The sequence below is a fragment of the Salvelinus alpinus genome, chromosome 24 (genome assembly GCF_045679555.1).
Source record: "Salvelinus alpinus chromosome 24, SLU_Salpinus.1, whole genome shotgun sequence".
In the NCBI taxonomy this organism is placed as follows: Eukaryota; Metazoa; Chordata; class Actinopteri; order Salmoniformes; family Salmonidae; genus Salvelinus; species Salvelinus alpinus.
The window spans coordinates 13841301-13867072 of record NC_092109.1 but is presented as its reverse complement, the minus strand read 5'-3'; the positions used below and the strand labels follow the sequence as shown (position 1 = coordinate 13867072).

General features: G+C 41.8%; 1 protein-coding gene across 6 annotated transcripts in view; it reads left to right on the top strand.

Annotated features, from left to right (window-relative positions):
• LOC139552206 (netrin receptor UNC5D-like) overlaps positions 1–23333 on the top strand; it is a 324682-nt gene extending 301349 nt beyond the window's left edge. For all 6 annotated transcript variants that reach the window (XM_071363703.1, XM_071363702.1, XM_071363701.1 and 3 more), the window contains 3 exons: positions 15080–15244; positions 15676–15854; positions 20569–23333. In XM_071363703.1, the coding sequence (XP_071219804.1) occupies positions 15080–15244; positions 15676–15854; positions 20569–20812 (588 nt within the window). In that variant the 3' untranslated portion in view covers positions 20813–23333. The remainder of the gene's footprint in view (positions 1–15079; positions 15245–15675; positions 15855–20568) is intronic.
• Positions 23334–25772: the final 2439 nt, after the last annotated feature.

Here is a 25772-nt window from a genome sequence, read left to right as displayed (position 1 = left end):
AGAAACCTCCCTTCCACCACAATCCCTTCATCAGTCCTTTCCTCCTTCAACCATCCCTTCTTCTTTCTCGGTGGTCACATCAAAGAGCAGGGACAGCAGCAGGGGACCAGAACTATGTTCTCCACCCACACACACAAACACAACATATTAATTGACTTGCTGTTTGTTTGTCATTGAAACTACACAGTATGTATTAACTGAATTGACTTTGAAGAATGGAATGTTAACATGCAAGTCATTTAAGACTGGCCACCTCCAATTCAGTTTGCTCATGGATACACAACCACATCCCCAAGAGGCTGCTGCCCTTCAACGATTAGCTGAAGTCGTTTAGTGGCTAAAGTGATCATTGACCTGGTCTGGTCTTAAAAGCCAAGAGCAGTCATTACTGTGATTTTCTTGTGTTTTGTATATATTTACACACTATGAGGTTGGAATAATACTGTGAAATTGGGAAAATTATGTTAATGCCCTTTTAGTGTAAGAGCTGTTTGAAAAGACCGCCTGAAATTTCAACCTGTAAATTAGTTAATAGACCAATAAGAAATAGAGTTCCAGATCTCTCTGCCAATAACAGCTAATTTTCAGTTTTCCCCTCACCACTCAGACCACTCCTAGACAGTCCTACAAAATTCTTTCTTAAGAAATTACTCTTTGCTAAGAAGATATTTTTGGACCTTTTAACTAGTAGTTAAAAGGTGAAATATAGGAAAGAAGCAATACAATTAGCTTGCATTCAGGCATAGTGTTTAGCAAATCTTGTCATCCTGGACCAGTATTCAAAATGTGTCTCAGAGTAGAAGCTGAGGCACATGCTGATGTGCTGATGTAGGATCAGGTTCATGTAATCTTATTAATTAGGATCTAAAAGGCCAAATGAATTCTATATCACTACTCCTACTCTGATACTATTTGTGAATACGGGCCCAGAGCTAGATTAGGTCTATAGTTTATGGCTGTACCCGACTACAAAAAATCTTGGTCAACCAAGAGTCGTCTGTTCTTTCGACCAATCGATTGGTAGACATTTTTAAACATGTATTTTTCAATATACAGTGGGGAGAACAAGTATTTGATACACTGACAATTTTGCAGGTTTTCCTACTTACAAAGCATGTAGAGGTCTGTAATTTTTATCATAGGTACACTTCAACTGTGAGAGAAGGAATCTAAAACAAAAATCCAGAAAATCACATTGTATGATTTTTAAGTAATTAATTTGCATTTTATTGCATGACATAAGTATTTGATACATCAGAAAAGCAGAACTGAATATTTGGTACAGAAACCTTAGTTTGCAATTACAGAGATCATACGTTTCCTGTAGTTCTTGACCAGGTTTGCACACACTGCAGCAGGGATTTTGGCCCACTCCTCCATACAGACCTTCTCCAGATCCTTCAGGTTTCGGGGCTGTCGCTGGGCAATACAGACTTTCGGCTCCCTCCAAAGATTTTCTATTGGGTTCAGGTCTGGAGACTGGCTAGGCCACTCCAGGACCTTGAGATGCTTCTTACGGAGCCACTCCTTAGTTGCCCTGGCTGTGTGTTTCGGGTCGTTGTCATGCTGGAAGATCCAGCCACGACCCATCTTCAATGCTCTTACTGAGGGAAGGAGGTTGTTGGTCAAGATCTCGCGATACATGGCCCCATCCATCCTCCCCTCAATACGGTGCAGTCGTCCTGTCCCCTTTGCAGAAAAGCATCCCCAAAGAATGATGTTTCCACCTCCATGCTTCACGGTTGGGATGGTGTTCTTGGGGTTGTACTCATCCTTCTATTCCTCCAAACACGGTGAGTGGAGTTTAGAGCAAAAAGCTCTATTTTTGTCTCATCAGACCACATGACCTTCTCCCATTCCTCCTCTGGATCATCCAGATGGTCATTGGCAAACTTCAGACGGGCCTGGACATGCGCTGGCTTGAGCAGGGGGACCTTGCGTGCGCTGCAGGATTTTAATCCATGACGGCGTAGTGTGTTACTAATGGTTTTCTTTGAGACTGTGGTCCCAGCTCTCTTCAGGTCATTGACCAGGTCCTGCCGTGTAGTTCTGGGCTGATCCCTCACATTCCTCATGATCATTGATGCCCCACGAGGTGAGATCTTGCATGGAGCCCCAGACCGAGGGTGATTGACCGTCATCTTGAACTTCTTCCATTTTCTAATAATTGTGCCAACAGTTGTTGCCTTCTCACCAAGCTGCTTGGCTATTGTCCTGTAGCCCATCCCAGCCTTGTACAGGTCTACAATTTATCCCTGATGTCCTTACACAGCTCTCTGGTCTTGGCCATTGTGGAGAGGTTGGAGTCTGTTTGATTGAGTGTGTGGACAGGTGTCTTTTATACAGGTAACGAGTTCAAACAGGTGCAGTTAATACAGGTAATGAGTGGAGAACAGGAGGGCTTCTTAAAGAAAAACTAACAGGTCTGTGAGAGCCGGAATTCTTACTGGTTGGTAGGTGATCAAATACTTATGTCATGCAATAAAATGCAAATTAATTACTTAAAAATCATACAATGTGATTTTCTGGATTTTTGTTTTAGATTCCGTCTCTCACAGTTGAAGTGTACCTATGATAAAAATGACAGACCTCTACATGCTTTGTAAGTAGGAAAACCTGCAAAATCGGCAGTGTATCAAATACTTGTTCTCCCCACTGTATAGACAGACCCTACAGTATGCTTTAACAAATCAACTACATGTAGGCTACTGAGCTTGTCTGATCCTTTAAGCACTGCGATTAAAAATGAAGACACAAAATACTAAAGAGGGAGCCAGAGATCGATATAGCCTAACCAGAAGAAAACAACCTGTTCCCGACACACCTCCTCCTGTTGCCCGCTGCTGCTGGCCTTCGCAGATTCTGCCATTATACTCTTAAAGATAACGGTAATAGGCTACACCAACGGTTGGCAACCTTTTCCATTTGAAGTGCCAAGTTATCATACCATTTCTACTGATCTGCATGCCAGTTATGATTTCCATATGCACATTTTCATGAAACAATTTAATTTATAACGAAGTCTTCATATCTCAAAATCAATATCATGTGGTTAATCCAAATTATATCTGAATGAAAATAATACAAATCTAAAAGGAACTTCTATTGCCAATATGTAAAAATAGCCTACATAAGCCAAAAAATAAAAACATTGCAGCCTGCAAGTAGAAAATATCCAGATTTAAAAATAAATATCCTATAAATCACATTGACTACGCATGGCCTGTCTGCAAGGAACTTGAAACAGACATTGTATCAACTATTAACTTGGTCCAGCCCGATCGTGCTAGCAAACTTGCAACATTGCATGAAATATTCTGGGCCCTCAGAGTTTCCTTCACCAGTGAGCTCTGGACAAACAGACACAGCTGTAGACTATTTTCGCAAGGGATAGAAGTAATCAGGTAGGACTATTTTATGAAATTTGTAACGGATCAGAGGAGGATTTCTTTTTCCTTGTTCATCCTGAGTGGTTATGGAAAGGGATCGAGCTGGAAAGATTTTTCAAATAGGCTACGTTGAGGAACTATTGTCTTTCTCAGTGGATGTAAAAACAGATTTAATTTGAGGCAAAGAAACATTTTATTTGAGAAGCTACACAGTGATAATGAGTTAAAACAATCAGAAATAGTATCAGATCCCCAAATGGGCACATTTATAGGCCTACATTAATTAAATGGTAAATGTACTACTGGTGGTACTGGTGTGCCATCCCCGCGGCCTCTGCAATGGATCGTGTACCATAATTTTTTTATATATATATATTTCCAACCACTGCTCAACAACAAAAAATATTGGTCGACCAACAGCCTATCGACCAAACGATCGACCAGTTGTCTAAATGGGGTCAGCCGTACTAAAGGGTATTTAATATGTGACTGACCGCCTTGATTCAGTCTTATGTAGAAAATTTAGATTTTTTTTATTTTTACAGTGGATAAAAGCAGGGACACAGAGCTACAAAATGGTATATCATACATTGCATTTGAGGAACAATGGGAAAGTAATTTTGCTTTCGAAGTTGATAAACTTGTAACCTCACTTTTGAGAAAATGGCCTTTGAATCGTTGGTACCTACTGGAGAGCTCTTCTTTGTCTACACTCATTCAGTATCGTTCACAGCCTCTTAAGCTTTAGCCCCACCCATCTCTTTTAGAGCGTACTGTCCTAACAACAGCAGTCAAGCACCCAAGCTAACTGGCTAACGTTGGCTAGCTTGCTAACTACTTCCAGACACAAATGAGAGAACAGCTCACTGACCATTTTACTTGCCCTAGCAGAGCTAGTTAGGCTGTTTCTATGTTATCCAGAGCATTGGTGACTGCAACTGTGCTGCTGGCAAGAATTTGCACTTTTTTGCCAATGTTTACTGACACCGGCCATATTCAATGGGTGTTGAGAGTTCGTAAATTCGTCAGTTATTCTGTGCTCCATCTATCAACAGTTGTCGCAGTGACATTCTATTGAAATGGTTACTTCCATAGTTGAGTCTTTTGTTAAGACATGTAGCTAGCTAGCTAGGTAAACAATGAGCAATAATCGCAATTCATGATGTTATTCCACTGCATGAATCACCAGGTAGCTAACCAACCAGGTTCAATGTTAGCTAGCTAGCATTAGGCTATAACTAGCAGAGCAAATGACTCTGAGATACGAATAATAAGATCATACACGTAACGTTTGCTAACGAGCCAGCCAGCTAAAGTTAGCTATCTAGATAACAGTACACTTTTTAATTTATTTAACCTTTATTTAACTAGGCAAGTTTAACTTGAAATGAAAATGACTTTGTCAAAATTTGAAATGTGTAATATCTGAAAATGTAGCTAGCTAGACTATCTTACCCGTGCTCTGAAATCGGAGTAGATAGCCTTAGCGAAATTACCAGCTCCGTCTATCAACAGTCGTCGCAGTGACATTCTATTGAAATGGATACTTGCATAGTGGAGACTTTTGTTAAGACATGTAGCTAGCTAGCTAGCTAAACAATTAACCATAATCCTGTAGCGGTATTTATTAGAGAGGAGTAAAGATAAAGATTTTGTTCGGGCGCCAGGCAGGTATTAACCATGCCGAAAGGAAAAGAGTAGAATAGAGAGAGTACATCAGCAGAAGAGACTGCCTAGAGTGTTGCCTGTTTACCAGATAGCCAGTGGAGAGAAAAGAGAATACACACCCTATAAAACCCACATCACAGCACAGGGGTAACCCCACCAAGAATACCTCATACAATAATAATAATAATAATAATAATGGCAGAGCAATTGAACAGCAACTTCATACAAGAAAGAACCCTGTCATCAACAGAGGATTTGCAGTAATATGTATTATCTTCCAGTGGAGGAGTGCAGAGGGTATGAATGTGGGGGGGTGTTCATAAACACAACAAAGGCCTTAAAATTGTCCACAATCTTCTCGGCCACATGTCATTTGTACACCCCACCTCAATACAGTTCAAATAACAATACACAACTTGCAAGCAACCTCCCTTTTAACTAAAATGTCCACCCAAATACTTCTGGCAGGGCAATAATAGTCCAGCTCTAAGGAACTTCAATGGGAAGTGCATTTGAAAAATAGAACGTCTGTTGCAGGGTAAAGCACTGGAACGATAGAGGGATGAGAAAGAGAGAAAGAGAACAAGAGAGATCTTAGCTGTGGTCTTCAGGCGTGCGGGTGTACTGTCTGACCGTCCGATGGTTTGTTGGTTTGTATGTCAAAGCTTCGCAACAATGTTGCTACTAATCCATGTGATCCATAACCGGCGCGGTCCCAAACAAAAACAACCACGACCTAGAGCGGTCACACCGATGATTGAGTTAAATACTTTATAAACTACACACGCTGAAAACACAAAACTTCTGCAGCATAGCACACACAATCAAACTGTCGCGCCACCCAAGAGCTCCTCCCAAAGAGCTGAACAAGCTGTCTTTATTTCGTCCTTCCTTACTGCTGATGCGGTCTTAAAGTGTCAGCGCACGGTGAAGGCTTCGTGCAGGATTTCGCCACAATCCCAACTCATGACGTTACTACCCTGCATGAATATGCAGGTACAGTGGTTTTTTCTTTTAAAGTTGCAAACCTTGCGGGCTGCCGCAGAATTCTATGGCACGATATTTAATTGTCAGCTGTTGTTACCATTAATGCTAGTTAGTGCTAGTTTGACCACCAGAGGGTATCTTTGAGAAGCATTTGATAGCCTTCAATATTGGCTGTACTAGAGAATTGAAAACTTTTTTTAAGAACATAGTATATGGGATTGATTATAAGAAATGTAGCTTAATTCATTTGATTAATATTATGGTGTTTCTATTCCAAGAAAAACTCAAAATTAAACCCTCAGGGTTTCCGTTAGGATGGAACGGAAAATATGGCGCTGTACAACGTGACGGTCGGGAGTAGGCTACAGTACTAAGAGCATAACATTTCCACACCCTAATTGTAGTCTAACCAATACCCAAACGGAGATTCAGTGAAAATAAACATCTCATTGATTTATCAAGACCAGTCTCTATGCTTGTCTCAGAGCAGTGCTGTCTTGACCTCTGAATGCTGTCTCTTCCATTAATTTTGAATGAGTATTTTCCAGTAAACAACCATTTGTTTACCTTCATTAGCTTACTTTGTTCCAATATTTCTGTCATTCAGTGATAGTTATTCCCATAGTAATTATTTATGGATCCATAAGGAAATCAAAATCTGCATTTTGAAAGAGTATTTTTATCATTATTTTATTAACGATAGCATAAAGATGCTGATGAAGAAATATAGTACTGTACAATATATGCTTTATCTGACATTTTGTGGTTGCATGAGGTCACCCACACACACTTTAAACATTTGGATAATAAAGCATTTAAGCCGCCTGCATTTGTTTACTAGGCTACTGTGCAGTCTGACAAGTAAACATAGCCTACAGTACATACTATAGTAAACATGGTAAAGTTCTTATTTCCTTACATAAGGGAGAGCAGGTCATGTCCAGACTTTCTCGGTGATCTCAAGTACTCATTAACTCTGTCTTCAATGGTTTTTGGGGTGCATCAGTCATGGACAGAAACTTCTGAGACACAGTATTAATGACGAACACCCGGAGGTTCACTGGTAAGCCACATTTGCCTCGGGATCCATCCCAGTTGGTATTCTGTGTCCACTTGTGGTATCTCTCTTCTGTTACACATCCTTGGAATAGCAGAACAACATAACGGTCCGGACGGCCCTTGCTGTGCCTGGTGAGCATTTGGTCAAGTTCTGTTGTCAGACGAGGAATGGAAATGTTAGGGTGAACCGAAAACCTGATGAACCCGCCAGGTATGTTGACTGCCTGTCGGAGGTGGAGTTCCAGAGATCACAGGTGTGCCTGGTATGGATTGTGACTCCATCTCGTTCCTCGCCCTCTTCAACGCGTCATCCTACACCTGACTCTTCGCCATAAGCGCCTGATCCTCTGCCAATGATGAGTGACTATCTGCCAATGCCGCCTGGCTCTGGACCAATGCATCAGCTGTCGCCCGTATCTCTGCCAAAGTATCTATTGTCCTGCTAATAGTCCATAATGGCGCTGTACAACATGACCGGTCGGGAGTAGGCTACAGTACTACAGTAAGAGCAAAATAATCCTAACATTTCCACACCCTAATTGTAGTCTTAAGTTTCTCTTAGAATAAATACCTTAGTGTAACAACAGTTTTAGTAAGTAATACTGACGAGTAGTAACAAAAAATATGTGTGCAGGACAGAGGAATTGCAGTTCTTAGACTTTTTGTTCTAAATTCAATCACCTTCTTCATCCTCATCATTCAGTTCATTGAAATTCAATTTTGAAGTTCTGCACAATTATCAGTTTCTATTTGGTTTATATTACCCATTCATTGTCAGTTAGCATAATCAGTGCTCTAACTCCCACTTGTGCTGGTCTGGAGCAATGGAGTAGTGACGCAGGGTATTGTACTAAACTACAAATTACCTCTAAGTCCTGCAGTATAAACTTTTAGTTGAGCTACCACTGTATTTAACCAACCAGGTTCAATGTTAGCTAGCTAATGTTAGACTATAACCAGCAAAGCAAATTGCTCTGAAATACGAATAATAAGATCATATACGTAACGTTAGCTAGCGAGCCAGCCAGCTTCGTTAGCTAGCTAGCTAACAGTACACTTTAACTTGAAATGCAAATGACTTTGTCAAAATTTGAAATGTGTAATATCTGAAAATATAGCTAGCTAGACTATCTTACCCGTATAAATGGAATGGACAATCCTCCTTGTCACGGATGCCATGGTTGCCTTTAGTTTGAAGATGAAATCCGGGGACTTGTGTTTTCTCCATCTCCTTAACTATCATTCTTCAATTCCACTGATTTCAAAACTTGATCCTCCAGAAAGTGGAGAGCAACACTTAAGAAGCGTGCTATATGGCAGACCAATCCGAACTCATATCTCAGCATGTCTAGCCCACTCATTATCTCAGCCAATCATGGCTAGCGGCAAGGTTTGCTTCTTTTTTTGTGGCTAAACCAACTACTGTAGGCTCATAATTTAACAATTGAATCCTACAGACGAAGAACCATATATGTGACAATTTTTCCATTTTAAGATAATCAGTTATTTTTATATTATCAATTGTGTGTACCACATTAGGTGTTTTATGGTTGACAAATAATTCACCATACCCATATCTTCCAACAACAATTAATATTTTTTTGTTATTTCAAAAAATACTTTTTTATTGTCGTTTTAATTTTTAGAATGTGGAAGAACAGTATATCTCCAGTGACGATTTCAGTTTGTGGAAGAACAGTATATGTGATGTACACCTGATATGATGTTTTAAGTACTTTCAAGTACAGATGCCCTTCATGTAAATAACGTAACTGCAATATGTAGTTAATTCATTTGTATGGAGGTTCATTTGAAGGTGGTCTATCAACTTCAGCACTGATGACTTTTCTTAAAAGTTGAGTCATGAAATCTTAGTCTCATTTAAAATGAAGCCCTCAATGTGAACATACCATAGAATAACTACACAAATAGAATACAATTAAATTAATTCAATCAAAACAAGCACAACTTACCTCACCTCGCTCATCAACTCATCCTTGACCGCTGGCTACGTCCCTTCCGTCTTCAAGAGAGCGAGAGTTGCACCCCTGCTGAAAAAACCTACACTCGATCCCTCCGATGTCAACAACTACAGACCAGTATCCCTTCTTTCTTTTCTCTCCAAAACTCTCGAACGTGCCGTCCTTGGCCAGCTCTCCCGCTATCTCTCTCAGAATGACCTTCTTGATCCAAATCAGTCAGGTTTCAAGACTAGTCATTCAACTGAGACTGCTCTTCTCTGTATCACGGAGGCGCTCCGCACTGCTAAAGCTAACTCTCTCTCCTCTGCTCTCATCCTCCTAGACCTATCGGCTGCCTTCGATACTGTGAACCATCAGATCCTCCTCTCCACCCTCTCCGAGTTGGGCATCTCCGGCGCGGCCCACGCTTGGATTGCGTCCTACCTGACAGGTCGCTCCTACCAGGTGGCGTGGCGAGAATCTGTCTCCTCACCACGTGCTCTCACCACTGGTGTCCCCCAGGGCTCTGTTCTAGGCCCTCTCCTATTCTCGCTATACACCAAGTCACTTGGCTCTGTCATAACCTCACATGGTCTCTCCTATCATTGCTATGCAGACGACACACAATTAATCTTCTCCTTTCCCCCTTCTGATGACCAGGTGGCGAATCGCATCTCTGCATGTCTGGCAGACATATCAGTGTGGATGACGGATCACCACCTCAAGCTGAACCTCGGCAAGACGGAGCTGCTCTTCCTCCCGGGGAAGGACTGCCCGTTCCATGATCTCGCCATCACGGTTGACAACTCCATTGTGTCCTCCTCCCAGAGCGCTAAGAACCTTGGCGTGATCCTGGACAACACCCTGTCGTTCTCAACTAACATCAAGGCGGTGGCCCGTTCCTGTAGGTTCATGCTCTACAACATCCGCAGAGTACGACCCTGCCTCACACAGGAAGCGGCGCAGGTCCTAATCCAGGCACTTGTCATCTCCCGTCTGGATTACTGCAACTCGCTGTTGGCTGGGCTCCCTGCCTGTGCCATTAAACCCCTACAACTCATCCAGAACGCCGCAGCCCGTCTGGTGTTCAACCTTCCCAAGTTCTCTCACGTCACCCCGCTCCTCCGCTCTCTCCACTGGCTTCCAGTTGAAGCTCGCATCCGCTACAAGACCATGGTGCTTGCCTACGGAGTTGTGAGGGGAACGGCACCTCAGTACCTTCAGGCTCTGATCAGGCCCTACACCCAAACAAGGGCACTGCGTTCATCCACCTCTGGCCTGCTCGCCTCCCTACCACTGAGGAAGTACAGTTCCCGCTCAGCCCAGTCAAAACTGTTCGCTGCTCTGGCACCCCAATGGTGGAACAAACTCCCTCACGACGCCAGGACAGCGGAGTCAATCACCACCTTCCGGAGACACCTGAAACCCCACCTCTTCAAGGAATACCTAGGATAGGATAAAGTAATCCTTCTGACCCCCCCCCCCCCCTTAAAAGATTTAGATGCACTATTGTAAAGTGGTTGTTCCACTGGATGTCATAAGGTGAATGCACCAATTTGTAAGTCGCTCTGGATAAGAGCGTCTGCTAAATGACTTAAATGTAAAATGTAAATGTATGGATCAATGTGATGTGCCAATATGCAGGTCCATTATGCAGATCCCTACGGTCAATATTACAAAACGTTCAGAAAACCATTCACTTTGCATTTAACACTATGATCAGCAATTAAGTTTTGAATTGCATTAAACCCATGCTAAAGGCAAGAAATGTCCTTCTGTACTGAGGTGACAGCAGTAAATAAGTATTAACTGCTTAGAGTTAATGCTAAATGTGGTGACAGAGAGACGTACTGTATATTGTAATGAATAAAAAAAGGGAATCAAGATCAAATGAATACGCACATACTGTATGTGATGACTTATGTTTTTAATTAATTCAGATTAAAAAAAATTCAAATGATCACACACAAAATAATTCTCAACAGAACACATTGTACATAACATTTTCTACACTAGGAACAACATCTTAAAATTAAATTAATTCAATATATTGTGCTGGTTCAAATCCTACACAAATTGATTCACATAGAAAACACCTACTATACATTTAATTTCCTACAATAGGGGTGACATGTCTTCTGAAATGTATTCAGATTGAACATACTATACAGGTTCAGGGGATCATAAACTCACAGAAAAAACTGTGAATTATGCAGCTTGGTTTAACAACAAATTATTCACTCTGCAGTGATTTATAAAAAGAGCGTGCAGCAGCTGGCAAGTAGTTGAGCATGGTCATCAGATCTTGGTACTTGTTTTTTTTTATGGGCAGAGGACTCTCATATGCTCTAGGGTAGTGGCTTGCAAAATAGGGAGGTTGAGGTGTAGCTCCTTGTTTTGGTTTGGAGATCAGCCACGATTTCCATCCCTCAAATAGACTGTGGCTCTGTCTGGCGTACAGAATCCAAGGATCAACTGAAATTAGAACAGAAACATTTTAAGTTCCTGACATCAATAAACAACTTTCATAGTCAAGCATTAGGATATTTTATTGTTAGAACTTCATGTTGCATGTTGATGGGATGTTAGTAAACTATTCTCTGTGCAATACCTGTGACTTTTAACCACCTCACTGAGGTGATCTGTAGTCCAGCTGGTCGCTTGAGAACAGAATCTGGGAGGTGCCTGAAGTCTTCACATTGCATCCTCATCACCTTGAATGGTTTTGCTGGTTGTGCTTCAAGTATCATCTTTGAAACATCATCAGGTGTATGAAGGACTGACACCTTGCGCCTCTTCTCGATGGTGGCAAAAGATCGATCACAAGGAAGAAAAGAATGACCAGACCATGAACTTCTGCTCAACTTGGGTAAAGTAACCCATAGAGACGAGCATCGACATCAGATTGAGCATCCGCCAGTTGTTATTCTGCCCACAGCATCTGTCACTGAAGATGATCAACTTGCGCACCTCTGGTTTGGTGAGTGGCGTGAATTTTGTCTTCACCCACTTCAATATGCAGCTTGCCACCTCAATGAACCCTCGGTGTGCAATCCCCTCATGCCAAACACACATGTATGCAGGATCTTCTTTTCCAAGTTCCTGGATGCAAAGGTTAAAATTTGACAGCTGCCGCTGGTAGTAGACATTGGAGTGGGTCAGATTAGGGGTGTACATCACCCCTGTAGATCCACAGAAATGACATGGCAGTCAGCATTGGCTTTAGCCCACTCAGTGTCACTTTGAAGCTGTGTGTAGGCCTTTTCGGCTTTTCGATGGTGCAACTCACTTTCAACTGCAATCTTCCTCTTCTCCTCTTCAGATGTTGCTGCTGACATCTTAGTGAAGAATGCGTCACATTTGCCACAGGTGTCACTCCTTGGTTGGCCGAAATTGAGACTCTGCTGTTTGAAAATGCTTTGGTATTCTTCTCTTCTCTTCATATTTTCACTTGCCTGAAGACGGCTGTTGGTTAGCTGGAACACAGACATGAAAGTGACCTTGAACACATTCAATCTCTGGCCTGCTTGCTGTACATGGTATTTGAAGGTTTGTTTCCGTCGTTTGTTCTCCTTTGTATCCTCAGGTTTACGTCTCCGTTTCACCTCATGCTGCAATAAAAATTGACAATGATAAATTCAGAATTGAATATACTGTAGCACATTCAGGGTATTGCTTGATCAGGACCTGATCTTGTGTAACACTGCACTTTTAGAGTTAATTAATGTACGTATCATTACTGTCAAAGTTAAACTATGCAAGTGTTCAATATAGCTATTATAATAATAGGCGTTTTGTCTTATTTCTAACCTGTTCTAAGCCGGAGAGAATCAACGATTGTTGTTTCACGTATGGGACAGTGTAGAAACTGTTGAACAGATGCAGCTTGCGCTCATCAGTCAACTTTCCACAATCCTTTCTGCACATCGTGGAACATGCTCTTCCCTGCAGGATACAGTGTAACGTTACCTATAACTAGCTAGCTACTGTAGCCATGTCGAATCATCCGGTGGATGGAGAAAAATTAGCTAGCTATGTTTCTTCTATAATCTAGCAATAATATTTGTAACGATAATGTATAAGTTAGTAGCCAACGAACTTTAGCTAATATGTTTTCTCTATAGTTACAAATTAGACAACCCAGAACATACATGTTAGCTACTGTACTCTATAGCTAGCTTGATTGTTTGATATACGGTTCTTCCACATACCTCTTTTGGACAGCTTTTCCCAGTTTTTTCTTGGCCCTTACGATTTGTATAGGGTTTTCCCGCATCCCGTAAGATCTTCCTTTGCCTGTCTTTCCATTATTTTAGTTTTGTTTTACGTTTCTTTTCCACATTTTGGCGATTTTCATCAGCAACAGAAAAGTTGTGCGCTTGTCCGTCCATTCTGAGTGGTGCACATAAACGGTTATTCCACGAGAGCCTATCTTTAAATTTAAAAATATTGTTAATTAGCGCATGGAAAGCTTGTGAAACCGGTTCACTATAGAAAAAGGGTGTCCAATAATGATTTTTCATGTATATCTCTTTTTTTTTTTTTTGGCACATATATGGTTCTTCGTCTGTAGGATTCAATTGTATTCATATTTACAGATGGCACACAAATTTGTTATTAAGGCACATGAAAGTTCACATGTTCCAGAAGGCATTTCTGCCCCCAAAAATAATTATGATTAAAAAAATGATGATTTAAAACAAATGTTTACATTTTAATGGCTCTCCTGTAAAGTAGTGACCCGCGACATACGCCTAGTTTCCTGAAACAAGTCACATATGTTGATATCTCTGTCACTTTCTCTCGCGCTCGCTCTCTCTCTCAATTCAAGAGGTTTATTGGCATGGAAAACATATGTTAACATTGCCAAAGCAAGTGAAGTAGATAATAAACAAAGTGAAATGAACAGTAAACATTACACTCACAGAAGTTCTAAAAGAATAAAGACATTTCAAATGTCATTATTTATATATACAGTGTTGTAACGATGTTCAAATTGTGAAAGTACAAAAAGGAAAATATTTTTTTTTAAATTGTTCTTCGCTGGTTGTCCTTTTCTTGTGGCAACAGGTCACAAATCTTGCTGCTGTGATGGCACACTGTGGTATTTCACCTAGTAGATACGGGAGTTTATCAAAATTGGGTTTGTTTTTTATGTTCTTTGTGGATCTGTGTAATCTGAGGGAAATATGTGTCTCTAATATTGTCATAGATTTGGCAGGAGGTTAGGAACTGCAGCTCAGTTTTCACCTCATTTTGTGGGCAGTGTGCACATAGCCTGTCTTCCCTTAAGAGCCAGATCTGCCTACGGCAGCCTTTCTCAATAGCAAGGCTATGCTCACTGAGTCTGTACATAGTACTTCAGATTCTAGTAGGGTGAGGCCGGGTGCTGCAGACTGTTCTAGTGACGTCGCCAATTTGTTGATATATATGTTGACGAGGGCGGGCTTAAGCTGCATCCCTGTCTCACCCCACGGCTCTGTGGAAAGAAATGTGTGTTTTTTGCCTATTTTTGTGTTCATGGATTTTATAATGTCCTATGTTTTTCCCCCAACACCACTTTCCATCAATTTGTATAGCAGACTCTGCCTTTGTTTTGATTTGTTTATTTGTCATTTAGGGTGTGCAGGGTGAATACGTGGTCTGTCGTACGGTAATTTGGTAAAAAGCCAATTTGACATTTGCTCAGTACATTGTTTTCACTGACGAAATGTAAGAGTCTGCTGTTAATGATAATGCAGAGGATTTTCCCAAGGTTGCAGTTGACACATATCCCACGGTAGTTATTGGGGTCAGATTTGTCTCCACTTTTGTGGAATGGGGTGATCAGTCCTTGGTTCCACGTATTGGGGAATATGCCAGAGCTAAGGAGGATGTTAAAGAGTTTAAGTATAGCCAATTTGAATTTGTTGTCTGTATATCTTATCATTTCATTGAGGATACCATCAATACCACATGCCTTTTGGGGTTCTCACTCTCTCTTCTCTCTCTCTCTCTGTCTCTCTCTTCCTCCAGGAGTTCTCATTCTCTCAGGTGTGGGCTAGTAACCAGCACCCCCTGCAGTGTGCCTTCTCATTGGAGCGTTACAGCCCCGCCTCCTCCCAGCTGTCCTGTAAGATCAGTGTGCGCCAGGTCAAAGGTCAGGAGCAAATCCTCCAGGTCTACACCTCCGTGGTCGAGGTAAGGGGAGGAGTGTGTGTGGGAGGAAGAATGTGTGTGTGTGCGCACGTGTGGCCCTGTGTTTGTGAGTGCCCGTCTTAATGTGTGTGTGTGTGTGTGTGTGTGTGTGTGTGTGTGTGTGTGTGTGTGTGTGTGTGTGTGTGTGTGTGTGTGTGTGTGTGTGTGTGTGTGTGCACGCACATGCATGCGTGTATTAATGCGTGTGTGTGTAAACCCCAAATGGAGGTGATGCTGTTATACTAATAGGCTCTCTCATTAGAGTGAATGTCTCCGGATTTGACTGAAGAGCTTTTCTTAATGAAGCTCTCAGGGGGCTCTTGACTTGTATATTGCATCGGTTTAACTCTTTGAAGCCATATAATCCGCTGTTATCTGTAGAAATGCATTGAATTATGAAATAAAACTTATCCTGTAATGGTTTCTTCCTCCAGAGTGAAAAGGAGGTAGTCCCCTTCTTCACTCAGTCGGACTGTACCATCACATCACAGATGGGGTCCAGGGCTTTCAAGATCCCACTTTCCATCCGCCAAAGGATCTGTGCCACCTTCGACACAGCCAACGTCAAGGGCAAGGACTGGCAGCTGCTTGCACAGAAACTCTGCATAGACAGGTGAGATACTATACGCATGCACTTGCGCGCGCATACACACACACACACACACACATTCACACACAGAAACGCTTTCTGGTACCATAAACAAAGAAACCCTGGTCCCCATCCTTAATTTCTAGTCCAACTGTTATACTGGCCCGTTGTCACGTTCTGACCTTAGTTCTTTTGTATTTTCTTTGTTTTAGTATGGTCAGGGCGTGAGTTGGGTGGGTTATCTATGTTTTGTGTTTCTTTGTTGTGTTTTTCGTTTGGCCTGATGTGGTTCTCAATCAGAGGCAGGTGTTAGTCATTGTCTCTGATTGGGAACCATATTTATTTATATATTTTTTTTTTTACCCCCTTTTCGTGGTATCCAATCGCTAGTAATTACTATCTTGTCTCATCGCTACAACTCCCGTACGGGCTCGGGAGAGACGAAGGTCGAAAGCCATGCGTCCTCCGAAGCACAACCCAACCAAGCCGCACTGCTTCTTAACACAGCGCACCTCCAACCCGGAAGCCAGCCGCACCAATGTGTCGGAGGAAACACCGTGCACCTGGCCCCCTCGGTTAGCGCGCACTGCGCCCGGCCCATTACAGGAGTCGCTGGAGCGCGATGAGACAAGGATATCCCTACCGGCCAAACCCTCCCTAACCCGGATGACGCGAGGCCAATTGTGCGTCACCCCACGGACCTCCCGGTCGCGGCCGGCTGCGACAGAGCCTGGGCGCGAACCCAGAGACTCTGGTGGCGCAGCTAGCGCTGCGATGCAGTGCCCTAGACCACTGCGCCACCCGGGAGGCCCCGTTTCAGTGTTTTCACCATTCGGGACTGTTTCGGTTTTCATTTTGTTTCACTTTGTTAGTTTTGTATTTTGTCGTATTCATTCTCATTAAAATACATTATGGATACGTACCACGCTGCGCATTGGTCTGACATTTCCTACTCCTTGTCAGATGAGGACGAATTCCGTTACACCCGTGCAATGTTCACCATGTTTAAATTTGACTAGCAGCCATCTTGAGTTTTAAGTCAATTTAATTCAGGTAGTCTAATAAATAATATTGATTAATAATGAAACTGCACGCTACAGAAATGTGTCTAACGTCTACTTTGTTTGCTCTATTGGCTTGGTCAATATGACTCATCATGAAATGACAAAATTACAGAAATGATCAATCTTGACTGATTCAACTCTGTCTACCAATTGTCCCCATGGCTGTGCCCAGTTCATTTGCATACTGGTTGGTTTTTAGTCTGAACCTTCACCACCAAGGGAAAGGGGGAGACCTAGTCAGTTGTACAACTGAATTCATTCAACTTCATTTTGATGCCAATCCTTATCTGCTATCACCAAGCAGCCCTACCCGAGACCAGGCCACAGGCACACATGGCTGATCTCATTATATATCTGTACACACACGCACACACACATACACAGACTGAGAGACACACACACACTGAGAGACATACATACACAGAGACACATACATACACAATAGCTGGAGGAGATTGTGTATTTGGGTAAACTGCAGGAAGGTCTCAGGCCACCGGTTGCTCAGGCTGGAGCTGTAAGAGAGAAAACGAGAGAACAAGTTTATAATTTGATGATAATATTATGAGGGAAAAATGTTGAGACTGGTGTTTTGCGGGTACTATTTAATGAAGTTGCCAGTTGAGGACTTGTGAGGCATCTGTTTCTCTAACTAGACACTCTAATGTACTTGTTCTCTTGCTCAGTTGTGCACATGGGCCTCCCACTCCTCTTTCTATTCTGGTTAGAGCCAGTTTGCGCTGTTCTGTGAAGGGAGTAGTACACAGCGTTGTACGAGATCTTCAGTTTCTTGGCAATTTCTCGCAGGGAATAGCCTTCATTTCTCAGAACAAGAATAGACTGACGAGTTTCAGAAGACAGTCCTTTGTTTCTGGCCATGTTGAGCCTGTAATCGAATGCACAAATGCTGATGCTCCAGATACTCAACTAGTTTAAAGGCCAGTTTTATTGCTTCTTTAATCAGTTTTCAGCTGTGTTAACATAATTGCAAAAGGGTTTTCTAATGATCAATTAGCGTTTTAAAATGATAAACTTGGATTAGCTAACACAACATGCCATTGGGACACAGGAGTGATGGTTGCTGATAATGGACCTCTGTACGCCTATGTAGATATTCCATAAAAAATCTGCCGTTTCCAGCTTCAATAGTCACTTACAACATTAATAATGTCTACACTGTATTTCGGTTAAATTTTATGTTATTTTACTGGACAAAAAAATGTGCTTTTCTTTCAAAAACAAGGACATTTCTATGTGACCCCAAACTTTTGAACGGTAGTGTATGTCCCTCTCTCCCTCCTTCATTCCCTCCATCCCTCCCTCCTGTAGAAGTATTTCTGGGATAGCTGCCAGAACGTTATTTGCTTAGGATGTTGGGGATTTTAGCGGTTCGATATTGGGTGATCTCTATTCCCTCAGCAGAAGAAGAAACAGTCAATAATAGATGGCTCATTTTTTAGCCATCTTGGCTGCGTTTACCCAGGCAGCCCTATTCTGATCTTTATGTCACTAATTGGTATTTTTACCAATGCGATCAGATGTTTTGACCATAATTGGGCTGTCTGTGTAAACATAGTCCTGGTGTCTTGTTTCCACGTAGCCTACCATTTCCACCATCACTCTCTCTCTCCCTTAATCTCCTTGTCCTGCAACCCCCTCCCTCCCCCTCTCTCTGATCTTCCATCTATCTTTTACAAGTGTGGAAAACGGGGGAGGGTAAAGTTTACTGAGTAAACGGGTGACATAAACCAGAAAACTGTGCTGGTAAACAACATGAGGCATTTTGGGAATGGGAGAAGGATTTGGGGAGTATTTTCTAACCAGTGGAAGCAGCCAGCAGCATTTTGCTATTATATCTCTGGGTGTGTGGGAGCATCATCACCACGCCAGAGAGAGAGAGAGAGAGAGAAAGAGAGAGAGAGAGAGAGAGAGAGAGAGAGAGAGAGAGAGAGAGAGAGGGAGGACGCAGAGAGCTGTGGGTTGGCAGCGCACTACATTGCTGCCTGCCATAAGTTGAGGGACAGTGTCTGACAGACCAATCAACCTGCACATGTACTCTACTGTGTGCTTATTGTTATTGTTGAATGTATGGTTATTTTGACCCTTGGTTATTGTTGTTACTGTTGTCCCGTTGACAATTTTGATTCTCATTTTATTTATTTTTATATTGTAAATATCCAAAATAAGCTTGAGAGAGAGAGAGAGAGAGAGAGAGAGAGAGAGAGAGAGAGAGAGAGAGAGAGAGAGAGAGAGAGAGAGAGAGAGAGAGAGAGAGAGAGAGAGAGAGAGAGAGAGAGAGAGAGAGAGAGAGAGAGAGAGAGAGAGAGAGAGAGAGAGAGAGAGAGAGAGAGAGAGAGAGAGAGAGAGAGAGAGAGAGAGAGAGAGAGAGAGAACGTAGAACACCAAATAATGCATGCAGAGCAGAATTAGGCCGATACCCACTAATTATCAAAATCCAGAAAAGAGCCGTTAAATTCTACAACCACCTAAAAGGAAGCGATTCCCAAACCTTCCATAACAAAGCCATCACCTACAGAGAGATGAACCTGGAGAAGAGTCCCCTAAGCAAGCTGGTCCTAGGGCTCTGTTCACAAACACAAACACACCCCACAGAGCCCCAGGACAACAGCACAATTAGACCCAACCAAATCATGAGAAAACAAAAAGATAATTACTTGACACATTGGAAAGAATTAACAAAAAAAACAGAGCAAACTAGAATGCTATTTGGCCCTAAACAGAGAGTACACAGTGGCAGAATACCTGACCACTGTGACTGACCCAAACTTAAGGAAAGCTTTGACTATGTACAGACTCAGTGAGCATAGCCTTGCTATTGAGAAAGGCCGCCGTAGGCAGACATGGCTCTCAAGAGAAGACAGGCTATGTGCACACTGCCCACAAAATGAGGTGGAAACTGAGCTGCACTTCCTAACCTCCTGCCCAATGTATGACCATATTAGAGAGACATATTTCCCTCAGATTACACAGATCCACAAAGAATTCGAAAACAAATCCAATTTTGATAAACTCCCATATCTACTGGGTGAAATTCCACAGTGTGCCATCACAGCAGCAAGATTTGTGACCTGTTGCCACAAGAAAAGGGCAACCAGTGAAGAACAAACACCACTGTAAATACAACCCATATTTATGTTTATTTATTTTAACTTGTGTGCTTTAGCCATGCATTGACAGCACTGATGTATGTAGTATGACATTTGTAATGTCATGTTTTGAGAGAGGAGAGAGAGAGAGAGAGAGAGAGAGAGAGAGAGAGAGAGAGAGAGAGAGAGAGAGAGAGAGAGAGTCTACTGTGATGTAACAGTGCCCTCTGGTGAATGTGAGTTTTAACAACAGCTAAGGTGGTGCGATAGCGGTGAGGGGTAGGAAGTATATGCTGAATTTGATATTCAGGATAATAATATAAGAGATGCAATATAGTTATATTTGTTTCCTTCTTACTTTTCATCATCCACTCATTTTTCCCCTCATACTTCTAGTCCAGTGTCTCCCAAACCTCTTCCTGAGTAACCACAGCTAGTACCTCTTGTTGGATCTATTCCAGTACAAGCATATCTGGTCAACTACTCATCAAGCCCCAGTATTCGATATGAACAGTGTCCTCCCTATCTCTGTTTCTCTGCCCCCCCCACTTCCCTCTACCTTCCCTCTAGGAACCTGTGTTACTTTGCGCGTCAGGAGAGCCCATCGGCTGTGATCCTCAGCCTATGGGAGGCCCAGCACCAGGACACAGGGGACCTGGACTCTCTGGCCAGCGCTCTGGAGGAGATCGGCAAAGTCCACTCCACCCACTCCACCTCCAGTAGGACCAGCACGCAGAACACCACAGGGACCACCACAAGGACCACCGCTACCCTGGGCCGCAGCATTGAGGAGCTGGACGCTGAGTTCACCTAACCAGGGGAGGGATGAACGGATGAACTGGAGCGCCAGCAAAGGATCACAAGGCTGGGAATGAACTAGCCTAAACAGGGGAGGAATGGATGGACCCTCACAGTGGAGGAGGTCATACAGAAGACTCCAGCCAGGGGAGGATTGGACAGAGAGCAGACATGACTAAGTACAACAGGGGAACTAATTAACTACTTTAACTAAAGTCAGACCACCAGGCTGAATGGAGGGGTAAGAGGGACAAGATGATAGGAGAACAAGAGGTGCTAGAAGAGAAGGGTATAAGGGAGAGAATGAAAAGGGGTGAGGGGGACAATGGTTTGAGAGGGGAGGGGTGAAGACCAGGGCTAGGGGTGCAAGAAGAGATGGGGATAAGGGACCGGGGACAAGGGATAGTGGTGCAAGAGGAGAAGAGGTGCCAGGGAGAGAGGGAGAAGGGAGAAGGGGACAAGCAAGCAGTGTAGTGGGTTCTAGAGGTCTGAAGGTCCTGCCACAAGAGGGCAGCTACTGTTGTTTAGGTAGAAACAGAGGAACTAACTACAGTAACCCAGGGACTAATCCACAACAGAGTCAAAAAGTGAACCACAACTGAACCACAAACCAACAAGTGGCACTCTTTCTAACCTGGACAATTAGGCCCCACCCCTCTAGTCATTCCCCTCGGTAGCAAGAATTCTTTGTGTGACGTGAAGATGTTGTTGTTTATTTTATATTTATAATATCTCTCTCTTTTCTTTCTTTTCTTGTGTTTTTCCTTGCACATTGAAGGTGTGTTAATGCATAGGCCTACTGTGGAACCAGAGAGAAACAAGCTCTATCTAGGTATTCAGATGTTGACAACATGTTGTGAAAAACAGTCAGTTATGACGTCTGCCATATGACGTCACAAACATTTGGGTTACCCATACCTGGGGTTACCCATACACACACGAGCATACTACTTAGAATGAAGGAATGTATTTGGGCATACATTCAGAGTGCAATGTATTGGGGCATACATTCAGAGTGGTGTGCTTTGTGGTATATGTTGATATTGGTCACGCAGCCAATATGTAATTTTACTGAATGGCACTGAAAAAGTTCTGGTGTCACACTAAAGCCGTGACATTAATTAACAAATGGCTATCTGCAGATGAATGAAGGAGAATGTATGAGGTATGGTCGAAACATCCCAGGCTGTCACATGGGCAAGATCAACACCCACACACAAACAAGCAGAATGGCACTTTCCTATCAGGTGGATATTTTTTACCTAAATGTATTGGTCAGAAAATGAATTGAAGTGATTAGAGTATTTACGTGTGCTGTTAACCCTTAAACTCCCATTCCAGTGGTGCCCTAGGCCAAGTCAGGCTAACTAACTAACCCTTAGCCTACTACCAGGAAACACAAACACAAATATTATTCAACTTCAAAAAGTTGCCCACCCACATACACACACAAAATAGGTCAAAATAAAAAAAGGTAAACTGTGAGGAACAGTGTGTAGAACTGTCATGGTGTTGTTTCATGGAATTTACAGTGTTTTTACATGCTAGTACCTAACTATAGTAAGCTGTCCAGTCTCCTCTACTTAGTGTGGGAGACGCCAGGCACGTGGCAGAGGTGCTCCCAACGTTGTTACAGCATTTAAACCCATCACACACGATAGCAGGAGCTGCAGCTTGGAGATGATGAACTCACACACTCTGAACTGATCTGAAATACACACACACACACACACTCTGGGCACATGCACACACAGTTCTCCAATGTAGTGAGGTGTATGCCTATTTGAATATCTGGAACGCAAAAAATAAGCCGACGGAAAGAGCTATCTATACACATCAGTTTGTGGGTGCATGTGTGCGCACCTGGAGGTGTTTGTGTGACGTGAATTTGAAGATCTGTCTTTGTCCCTTTGGAGAATCCAGCCTAGTGCTAGTATTTGAGTTCATTCTGATGTGTGATGTGTGTATCTCTCACAAGCTACTGTCTTTAGAGCTGTATTCCTTTGGAGAAAAATAAAGAAACAGTACTGATTTGAGTAAAACGATATCTATGTCAGACGTACTGAGACATTCATCTGACAATGTATCGCTTTTTTTTGGAGCTGCTGTTTTCACATAATCTGCCCTTCCTTATTAGGAAGAAATCTAAGAGAAATCTAAGACATCCTTCCTAGTTCTCATACTGCAATTATTATATTTTTGGTTACAGTAAAACGTAACTATTAAAAATAGTTGAATGATGGTTTTATCCTGAAAATATTATTATGCATACAGTGAGAGGCATTTATAATTAATTAAATTCAATTAAGCCATGAACGTTCTTTACACATACTCTATAATCACATTTGATTGACTTAGCTATGTTTTACAACGCTATACATTTTCAATGTTAAGCAGGTGAATAGTACGATGATTATTATGCTGCTTATCACTGTTTGTAGTGTATTTTTGCTGATTTATGTTTGTTTTTTTCCTCAACATGATTTGCAAATGTATATACTCTATCATGTTTTGAAATAAATATGCAGTGACATTCACTTGTTTTCTTTGGTCTGAAAATGACATTGTAATAAACCTTAGGCCGGGATTCAATCAACATTGTGCCTCCTAAAGGTCATTTTCGCTTGAGCCAACATTTGCTGTGTTTACCATCAATGCAATCTCCTTTTAAGCATTGTCGGCTGTACAGTGCAGTGCTCTATAACATGCCTTGGATTGAATCCTGGCCTTAGGTTTATTACAATAACTAGGGTGTCCACCCACTCTGCACAGAGTGGGTGAAAACGTGCTTTGGTGATGAAATGTCACTTCTTTATGTTATAAACAGTAGCGGTGTGTGGGTAAAATCACTGAGGAAGAAAAAAATCATACTACAACCTACTGTACAGTAACAGTCAAAAGTTTGGACACGCCTACTCATTCCAGGGTTTTTCTTTATTTTTACTATTTTCTGTATTGTAGAATAATAGTGAAGACAACAAAACTATGAAATAACACATATGGAATCATGTAGTAACCAAAAAAGTGTTAAACAAATCAAAATAGATTTTAGATTCTTCAAAGTAGCCACCCTTTGCCTTGATGACAGCTTTGCACACTCTTGTAGGTGTATTCAAACTTTTGACTGGTACTGTATGTAGTGATGAGTACCCAATACTGCCCATAAGTATGTCTAAGCTTTGACTGAACTCTCAAAAGTATGCCTTACTTTAAAGTGACAAACCTATAAACATTTATAACTGAGTTATCAACATATATAACTGCTAAAAGTTGACCTTATTTATAGTGGCAATCACCAGACATTAACAAATGAGTTACCAACATTTATAACTGCTGAAAAGATACCTTTAAAGAAAGTGGAAACCTACTGACCATTTATTAATGAGTTATGAGCCTACCAATATGTATACCTTATGTCCCTTGCATTCAATGCTACGGGCAGCAACAATGGCATACACTTTTTTGACCAGACAGCATCAGATAGATGGCCTGCACATACTGAGACAGAGGGAAGCTGTTTTGCTCGCTAGGATGCCTTCTCCAATGAGATGCATTCAGCCTCTTGCGAATTGAAGGAAAATTATGAAACACAGAGAGACGAAAGATAAATTATTTAAAAAAATGATTGGTCAAGTTTTTTGTGGAAGCATCCATGAATACACGCCAGATATAATTTGTTGTATTCTGAATTGTTCAGTGGGGTCTTTCTCGAACATATCATTCACATTATATAAAAGATATAGCGATTTCGTAACCTAATACATCCGATAATAAGCACTGAGATCTGTTTAACAGAGCGGTGTTGCATTCTCACTGCGTCTTTTGTGGATTTTATATGTTGTGGTGGTCGTCTGCAAAGTTGTTTCCTCTGGTTGCAAGAAGCTAAATTAATGAGACAAGTTAAATTAAATGTAAAAGTCTTTGAAAAGCTGGTGGTGTGCTCAGTGCTCCTTTGACATTTCACAGAGATACGCTTGTTTTTGTGAGAAAACTTCAGAAAAATAACAGGAATTTTACATGAATATGAAAAGCGTATACTAAAATATGAAAATGCTACATCAAAATCAATATTTATCTTACCTCTATAATGTTTTAGGGGTAACATAAAGGGGTTATAATTACGTTATCAATGATTAGGCCTATTTAATCATGTGTAAAGCATTATAAACCATTAATAAATGGTTATATCACATTGGTAAAAATAGCGCAATAACTGGTCAGTGTTTGCCAAATAGCGAGCCAATACAATCCATTCGGAAAGTATTCAGACCTCTTGACTTTTTCCACAATTTGTTCCTTTACAGCCTTATTCTAAAATGGATTACATTTTTTTATTCTCATCAATCTACACACAATACCCCATAATGACAAAGCAAAAACATTTTTTTAGAAATGTTAGCAAATTTATCAAAATAAAACAAACGTAAATATCACATTCACATTAGTATTCAGACCCTTTACTCAGTATTTTGTTGAAGCACTTTTGGCAGTGATTAAAGCCTCGAGCCTTCTTGGGTATGACGCTACAAGCTTGACACACCTGTATTTGGGGAGTTTCTCCCATTCTTCTTTGCAGATCCTCTCAAGCTTTGTCAGGTTGAATGAGGAGTGTCGCTTCACAGCTATTTTCAGGTCTCTCCTGAGATGTTCGATCGGGTTCAAGTCCGGGCTCTGGCAGGGCCACTGAAGGTAGTTAGCTACACACAATAATACCAAAGACAATATCAGCATGTAACGTAGCTAGTTAGCTGTAACATCGCCAAAACAAACTGCACTATCAATTAAGGATTCTACAATTTCACCATGTTCAACCTGCAGATTGATGTGCCTCACAGAGTGGAGTTTAACATTCGCAACGGCAGATATCCTTTTGAGATAGGAAACGTTGCCTATGCTACATCAATGGGCCACGCAGTGCATTCTGGGCGATTCTGGGAAAAGGAACACTCCTTTAAGGAGTGAATGGGAGTCTATTG